The sequence below is a fragment of the Pongo pygmaeus genome, chromosome 20, assembly GCF_028885625.2.
Source record: "Pongo pygmaeus isolate AG05252 chromosome 20, NHGRI_mPonPyg2-v2.0_pri, whole genome shotgun sequence".
Lineage (NCBI taxonomy): Eukaryota > Metazoa > Chordata > Mammalia > Primates > Hominidae > Pongo > Pongo pygmaeus.
In genome coordinates this window covers 21,753,033-21,762,040 of record NC_072393.2, presented here as the reverse complement: position 1 = coordinate 21,762,040, position 9,008 = coordinate 21,753,033, and the positions used below count along the sequence as shown (strand labels likewise).

At 36.2% G+C, this 9,008-nt stretch overlaps 1 protein-coding gene across 1 annotated transcript in view; it reads right to left on the bottom strand.

Moving 5' to 3' along the window:
- Nucleotides 1-760: 760 nt before the first annotated feature.
- The window catches only part of LOC129020592 (zinc finger protein 430), a 97,996-nt gene continuing 89,748 nt past the window's right edge, over nt 761-9,008 (bottom strand). Inside the window, 3 exon segments of the mRNA XM_063657749.1 lie at nt 761-3,114; nt 3,200-3,260; nt 3,716-4,761. Of these exon segments, the coding sequence (XP_063513819.1) occupies nt 2,997-3,114; nt 3,200-3,260; nt 3,716-4,761 (1,225 nt within the window). The 3' untranslated portion in view covers nt 761-2,996.

Here is a 9,008-nt window from a genome sequence, read left to right as displayed (position 1 = left end):
ATATACAGAGAATTTGCATGAAAAGGTTCAGAACTGTAAGTCATGGATTGTACAGTAATAAATTCAATACAAAGCACAAAGTATACATTTGCTTTCATTATTTTTTAAGTTTTTAGTTTTACAGTAGCCACCTTATTAAAATGATTTTTATTCCCATATTGTTCTTTTCTTCTGAAAATAGGTACAAACTCATACTCACACACACACACTTATTCCATAATTTTCTTACACCTAAAGTTTGTCTTTAGACTAATATATATTTAACTCTATGTGAATCAAAAAGTCTGCATGTTTGCAGTTAGACAGGCCACATGTTCAAGAAAAATATATAACAATTTGGAAAAAATATCAAGAGTTTAGAAATGAATTTTATTTATACTCATATATAATTTGTATTATGACCATAAAAATAACCCTATAGTAAATAACAATTTAATTGTACATTTTAAAATTTTAAAAAAGTGGCCGGGCACAGCGGATCATGCCTGTAATCCCAGCACTTTGGGAGGTCAAGGCAGGCAGATCATGAGGTCAGGAGATCGAGACCGGATCACGAGGTCAGGAGATCGAGACCATCCTGGCTAACACGGTGAAACCCCATCTCTACTAAAAATACAAAAAATTAGCCAGGCATGGTGGAGGGCGCCTGTAGTCCTAGCTGCTTGGGAGGCTGAGGCTGGAGAATGGCATGAACCCGGGAAGCGGAGCTTGCAGTGAGCTGAGATTGTGCACTCTAGCCTGGGTGACAGAGCGAGACTCCGTCTCAACAACAACAAGAACAACAACAACAAAAAATTTTTAAAAAGTGTAGGATTGGATTGTTTGTAAAACAAAGGAGAAATGCTATGGGTGAAGGATGCCTCACTTAACCCTGATGCTATTACTATATATTGTATTCCTGTACTAAAATATGCCATATAAGTGCATAAATATATACTCATATTATGTACCCACCAAAATTAAAATAAACTTAAATGATTAAAAACAAAATAAAAATTTAACCTACAGAAACAATATTTTTTAACTTATTTGCAGTTTAAAGCCACTGGCAAAAAAAATTACTAGAGATGTTAATCCATTATGCTACTAAATAGTATATCGTTACCATCTTATACCTATACCCCTCGAGTAAGGTGGAAGAGGGTAAAGTTTGTGGTATAATAATGCTTCATTGAATGCACAATAGTATTTAACATGTTAAAAATGTTAAGTTAAACTATTAACTTCACACAATCTAAAATTTTAAAAATGTACTGCATCTTCTTATATAAAAGTATAATTAGTATGATAATATACTACTAAATTTAATTTTAAATAAGTTTTCTTTTCATAATGCAGAATATTACTCTGAACACCAACCTCATGCACCACTCAATATTACAAGTTAACCCCAAAGAGCCTCTCCACTTATATTTTCATTATGCATCTTACATTCTAATGTCTTTACTTTTCAATAGAAAAGATCACAAATAATGCCCACCTAATAAAAAAGAATCTCTTGCCAGGAGCAGTGGTTCATGCCTGTGTAATCCCAGCACCTTGGGAGGCCAAGGTGGGCAGATCACAAGGTCAGGAGCTCAAGACCAGCCTGGCCAACATGATGAAATCCTGTCTCTACTAGAAATATAAAAATTAGCTGGGCGTGGTGATATGCGCCTGTAATCCCAGCTACTCAGAAGGCTGAGGCAGGAGAATCGCTTGAAACTGGAAGTTGAAGGTTGCAGTGAGCCAAGATCACGCCACTGCGCTCCAGCCTGAGCGAAAGAGCAAAACTCCATCTCAAACAGAACAAAACAAATAAAGAATCTCTCATATCTTTGATACAGCAATAATTGATCCCATGCTTTCACATGTGAATCCAATAGGAATGAAGAAACAGCAGGAATTTCAGAGTTGAATGACATCATTACTCACTTTTCAAAAAATCTGTAATATTTTTCAAGAAATAAAGTATACTTTGAATGTAATTATAACTGCAAAAAACCTTCTGATCCTCTTAAAGTTATATACAAATAATTTTTCTACCAACTTTAGTTTTATTTTCTATACTCAGCCCTCTGATTTAGTATATCTGATGTGTCAGTGCCTTATGTATTTCTACCATAAATTCTGATATTTACACAGACTTATGGATTAAATTTTTTTTTAACTTTTACTGCATCTATATTCTAGTATGAACTCTGTTTTCTAAGCTGTAGTTTTTGAAAAAGTGTTTTTCCAAATTTACTACATTTGCATGATTTTTCTTCAATATTAATTCCCTGATATTGAACAAAGTGTGAAAGTGCTTCAGAGTTTTTCCTCTACAAAAAATGTCTACAATAAGATCTGTGATACAAGTAAAGGCACTACCACCCGCTTTATATTTGTAAAGTTCATCTTCAAAATAAATATTCTTCACTGTGAAAGTTCATATTTTCTTTTTTTTTACTTTTTAGATGGAGTCTTGCTCTGTGGCCCAGGCTAGAGTGCAATCTCAGCTCACTGCAATCTCTCCCTCCCCGAGTTCAAGTGATTCTCTTGCCTCAGCCTCTTGAGTAGCTGGGATTACAGGCACCACCACCGCGACCGGCTAATTGTTGTATTTTTAGTAGAGATGGGGTTTCACCATCTTGGATAGGCTGGTCTCAAACTCCTGACCTCATGATCCACCTGCCTTGGCCTACCAAAGTGCTGGGATTACAGGCCTGAGCCACCACACCTGGTCAAAAGCTTGTATTTTCTGAAAGATCTTTTGACAGTAATTGTACTTATAATGCTTTTATTAAGTATGAACTCTCTGGTGTTGAGATATGAACACATATTAATGGCTTTTTCAGTCTTTATATTTGTATAATTTATCTCAAGTACAAATGCTTTCCTGTACAATAAAGTGTGAGCATTGGTTAAGTTTTGCCACATTGTTCACACATGTAGGTGTTTTCTCCAGTACGAATTACCTTACCTACAATGAAGTGTGAAAACCATTTAAAGGTTTTGTCTCATTCTTCAGATTTCTAAGATTTCTCACCAGTATAATTTCTTTTATGGTTAGAAAACTTTGAGGCGTTGTCAAAAGCATTGCCACATCTTTCTGGTTTGTAGAGTTTCTTTCCAGTATAAATTATCTTATGTCTGTTAAGAATTGAGGGCTTGTTAAAGGCTTTGCCATGTTTTTCACCCTCGTAGGGTTTCTGTACAGTATGAATTTTTTTAATGCTTAGTAAGAGTTGAAGACTGGTTAAAGGCTTTGCCATATTGTTCACATTTGTAGAATTTCTCTCCAGTATGAATTATTTTCTTTAATAAGGTTTGAGGACTGGTTGAAAGCACTGGCACTTTCTTCACAGTTGTAGGGTTTCCTTCCAGTATGAATTTTATTTTTATTTTTATTTTATTTTTTTTTTTGAGACAGAGTCTTGCCTTGTGGCCCAGGCTGAAGTAGAATGGTACGATCTTGGCTCACTGCAACCTCTGCCTCCCGGGTTCAAATGATTCTCCTGCCTCTGCCTCCCGAGTAGCTGGGATTACAGGTGCCTGCCACCACATCCAGCAAATTTTTGTATTTTTAGTAGAGACAGGGTTTTAGCATGTTGGCCAGGCTGGTCTCGAACTCCTGACCTTGCGATCTGCTCACCTAGTCCTCTCAAAGTGTTGGGATTACAGGCGTGAGCCACCACACCCTGCTGAATTTTCCTATGTTTAGTAAAAGTTGAGGATTGGTTAAAGGCTTTACCACATTCTTCACATTTGTAAGATTTCTCTCCAGTATGAATTATGTTATGTTTAGTAAGGTTTGAGGATCGGTTAAAAGCTTTGCCACATTCTTCACATTTGTAGGGTTTCTGTCCAGTGTGAATTCTCTTATGTGTAGTAAGGTTTGAGGATCGGTTAAAAGCTTTGCCACATTCTTCACATTTGTAGAGTTTCTCCCCAGTATGAATTATCTTATGTTTGGTAAGGTTTGAGGATTGGTTAAAAGCTTTGCCACATTCTTCACATTTGTAAGGTTTCTCTCCAGTATGAATTATCTTATGTATAGTAAGTTTTGAGGAGTGGTTAAAGGCTTTGCCACATTCTTCACATTTGTAGGGTTTCTCTCCAGTATGAATCATCTTATGTGTAGTAAGGTGTGAAGACACATTAAAGGCTTTGCCACATTCTTCACATTTGTAGGGTTTCTCTCCAGTATGAATTCTTTTATGTTTTGTAAGGGTTGAGGACCAGTTAAAGCCTTTGCCACATTCTTCACATTTGTAAGATTTCTCTCCAGAATGAATTATCTTATGTTTAGTAAGGTATGAGAATCGGTTAAAAGCTTTGTCACATTCTTCACATTTGTAGGGTTTTTCTTTAGCATGAATGAACTTATGTGTAGTAAGGGCTGAAGGGTGGTTAAAAGCTTTACCACATTCTTCACATTTGAAGGGCTTCTCTCCAGTATGAATTATCTTATGTGTAGTAAGGTGTGAAGAATGGTAGAAAGCTTTGCCACATTCTTCACATCTGTAGGGTTTCTCTCCAGTATGAATCGTCTTATGTGTAGTAAGTGTTGAGGAGTGCTTAAAAGCTTTGCCACATTCTTCACATTTGAAGGGTTTCTCTCCAGTATGAATTCTCTTGTGTCTAGTAAGGGTTGAGAACCGCTTAAAGACTTTGTCACATTCTTCACATTGGTAAGAATTCTCTCTAATATGAATTCTTTTATGTTGATGTAGGTGTAAAAGCATGCAAAATGATTCATCACATTTTTTACATTTGAAAGGTTTCTCTCCAGTATGTCTTATGTCTATTTGAATTTAAAATTTTACTAAAGACTTTTATATATTTATCACATTGAAATATTTTGCTCTGGGTAGTTGTCAAACACTGGTTTAGTTCATTATAACCTTTGTGCACCTTACACTCATCCACACTTGCGGACCCTTTTCTTAACTGTAAATTCTCATGTTCACATTTTCCGTATCTTCTCAGTATCACTTGTTGAAAAGAATCTTTTATGTCTTGCTCTGGCCAAAGGTCTCTGGTAAAATAAGAACACATAGCTGAAAGAAATAAAAACAACAAATTATTCAACTTACTAGACTTAGATAAACATCCTTTACAAATCTAACCTATATTATACAAACTACATAAGCAAGATGCCATAATAAAATACCACAGGCCCTAAATCCTTCATAGACATATAAATGTAATAAAAAACATACTGACCAAAATACATGAGGAAAACTTATAAATAAGCGTGTAAAGTTCCCCAGGTGAGTACACAGATGAGTACACAGGAATGCAAAGACACAGAAGAAAAAGAAAAGTCTGTTACCTTTGCCCAACACAGTTCTTCCTACTTAACAGTATAACATAGTGCCTTTCAAAGTAAATTGCTAACTTTTGGTTTCTTTTATAATAAAAAGGTAAAATACTGGCACATGCATCTATATTACTTGCTTCTAGAGGCCTTTCCAGAAACTGGTCTCCCATAACATAAAGTGCTGAAAAAAATGGTAGTATATTTTGGAGTTACAGTTTGGGTCTTGAGACCAAAGCTAATTGTTACAGCGGCAGAGAGACTGCAGTACAACAGACAGAAAACAGATAGAGCAAATGGTTACTGATTAAGATGAAGCAGAAATAAACTCCTTTAACTAAAAAGTAAACACAAAATTTTAGGCAAGATACATTCTAAGAACATGTTTGAGAGTCTACCAGGATCTCTAACCAAGATAATTGTTTTCAGACTATGCCAGGAGAAAGCTACATGATAAAAACTGTGTCGGGTAGCTTTATTTAATGTCCAAATTTTAATCAAAGATTACAATGAATACAAAATAGGGCAAAATGGTTCTATCAAAAATATTATAAATTTTTCAGAAAGAAACCATAAAAAGGATGTATACATTAATTTTAAAAATTAAAAATAAATTGAATACTCAATGAGTAAAATAGGAACACAGAGAACTATAGAAAACCAGAAAAAACTGAGGAAAAGAAAAAAATATTTAAAATATCCAAAAAACAGAAATTGTAAAGGTAAAAAATATCAAAAGAAAACATAACTCAAAAATTCTGAAAGAAAAAATATTGTCAAAATGAAGAAGCTCAACAATTAGGATACACACAAAGATATTTATAACAAACACATACATAAGCACAATTTCAAAAACCACAGACAAGAAGAGAATGGAGCTCAAGATAAAAATGGCGTGTCATTTACAAGCATAGTCTTATGAGATAGTCAGTGAACTGTGAACAAAACCTTTGCAGGCCAGAAGGAAACTGTGATATAGTCAAAGTCCTAAAAAAAAAAATAGCTATCAAGTGAGAATAATACCAGTCCTGCCAAATAAAAAGAAAAAAAACCTTCAAAAATAACCAAATTCTGAAAAAATATATTGGCACTTCATATGCCCTAAACATAAAAGATGCTGAAAGCAGTTGCTTCTACTGAAAATAATGATTAAACAAAATACTTTTATAAATAATAATTTTATCATATACATTATTTTCTAGGGAAAAATGCACATACACAAAAATGGAATTTCTTAGCATTATATTAATGGCACAAAAAACATTTTTAATTATTCTCTAAAATTTGAAAGGTAAAAGAATAGAAATCATCATAAACATTTCTTAATGATATACAACTTAAAATATATGATTAGCAACATCAATGACAAATTTGAGGGCAGATATAATGAGAAAAAATTTATGAATCCAGCTGAAGTTCATTTTTTACCAGATTAAAATACACTGTTTTATCTTTTAGAGGTGTTACATAATTCCCAATATACCACCAAGAATATATCTGCATAGATACACAAAACAAGAAAGAAGTGAAAGCATATCAAGATAAGTATAAAAAAAGACACAAAGACAGAAAAAGAGAAAATGAGGAACAAAGATACAAGAATCAAATAAAACAATAGAATAACATTACTAAGTCTCTGTAACTGGAGAAAAATAAAATTCTTTTCAGAGAAGCAAATGCTGAAGGAATACATGACCACCAGGCCTGCCTTGCTAGATAGAGCTATTAAAGAAGCATTAAATATGGGAAGAAAAAAAACCATTACCAGCCACTGCAAAAACACAGTGAAGTACAAAGATGAATGATGCTATAAAACAACTACATCAATGACTGCAAAATAAGCAGCTAGCACCAAATGGATAGAATCAAAATCAAACATAACAATATTAGCCTTAAATGTAATAGGCTGAATGCCTCAATTGAAAGACACAGAAGGGCAAGCTGGATAAAGAGTCATGACCCATTTGTGTGCTGTATTCAAGAGACCCGTTTCGCATGAAAAGACAAACGTAGGCTCAAACTAAAGGAATGGAGGAAAATTACAAAGCAAATAAAAGCAGAAAAAAAAAGCAGAAAAAAAAAAGCAGGGGTTGTAATCACAGTTTCTTTTTTTTTTTTTTTTTTTTTGAGTTGGAGTCTCACTCTGTCACCTAGGTTGGAGTGCAGTGGCACGATCTCAGCTCACTGCAAGCTCCACCTCCTGGGTTCATGCCATTCTCCCACCTCAGCCTCCCAAGTAGCTGGGACTACAGGCACCCGCCACCACACCCGGCCAAATTTTTTGTATTTTTAGTAGAGACGAGGTTTCACTGTGTTAGCTAGGATGGTCTTGATCTCCTGACCTCGTGATCTGTCCACCTTGGCCTCCCAAAGTGCTGGGATTACAGGCATGAGCCACCGAGCCCAGCCTGCAATCATAGTTTCTGACAAAACAAACTTTAAACCAACAAAGATCAAAAAAGACAAAGAAGTGCATTACATAATGGTAAAGAGATCAATTCAAGGAGCACCCAGATTCATAAAACACATTCTTAGAAAACTATAAAGAGACTTAGACTTCCACATAATAATACTGACAGTCTTTAATGCTCCACTGTTAATATTAGACAGATCATTGAGTCAGAAAAGTAAAAAGGCTTGAACTCAGCTGTGGGTCAAGTGGACCTGACAGACATCTACAGAACTCTCCAGCCACAAACAACACAATACACATTCTTCTAAGTTCCACATGGCACTTACTCTAAAATTGATCACATGGCTGGGCATGGTGGCTCACACTTGTAACCATAGCATTTTGAGAGGCCGAGGTGGGTGGATTGCGTGAGCTCAGGAGCTCAAATCCAGCCTGGGGAACACAGAGAAAGCCCACCTCTACTAAAAATACAAAAAATGAGCCAGGCATGGCAGCATGTGCCTGTAATCCCAGCTACTCAGGAGGCTGAGACAGGAGAATCGCTTGAACCTGGGAGGTGGAGGTTACAGTGAGCCAAGATTGTGCCATTGCACTCCAGCCTGGGTGACAGAGCAAGACTTGGTCCAAAAAAAAAAAAAAAAAAAGAAAAAGAAAAAGAAAAAAAAACAAAGAAAAGAAAAAAAATTGATAACATAATTGGAAGTAAAACACTTCTCAGCAAATGCAACAGAACTGAAATCATAACATGCCACTGCACCCCAGCCTGGGTGACAGTGTGATACTCTGTCTCAAACAAACAAAAAAACAAAACAAAAAAACTAACGAGTAAGAAACTCACTCAAAACCACACAACTACATGGAAATTGAGCAACCTGCTACTGAATGACTTTTGGCTAAATAATAAAATTAAATCAGAGGCCGGCATCCACAGCCACACCATTCTGACCGTGCCCAATCTTGGAAGCTAAGCAGGGTCGGGCCTTGCTGGGACTTGGAGGGGAGACCACCTGGGAATACCAGGTGCTGTAGGCTTTGGCTGGGCATGGTGGCTGACACCTGTAATCCCAGCACTTTGGGAGGCCGAGGTGGGCAGATCACTTGAGGTCAGGAGTTCGAGACAAGCCTGGCAAATGGTGAAACACACCATGACTACTAAAAATACATAATATTAGCCTGGCATGGTGGTGGGTGCCAGTAATCCCAGCTACTCAGGAGGCTGAGGCAGGAGAATCACTTGAACCTGGGAGGCGGAGGTTGCAGTGAGCCAAGATTGCGCCACTGCACTCCAGCCTGGGCGACAAGAGAAGAACT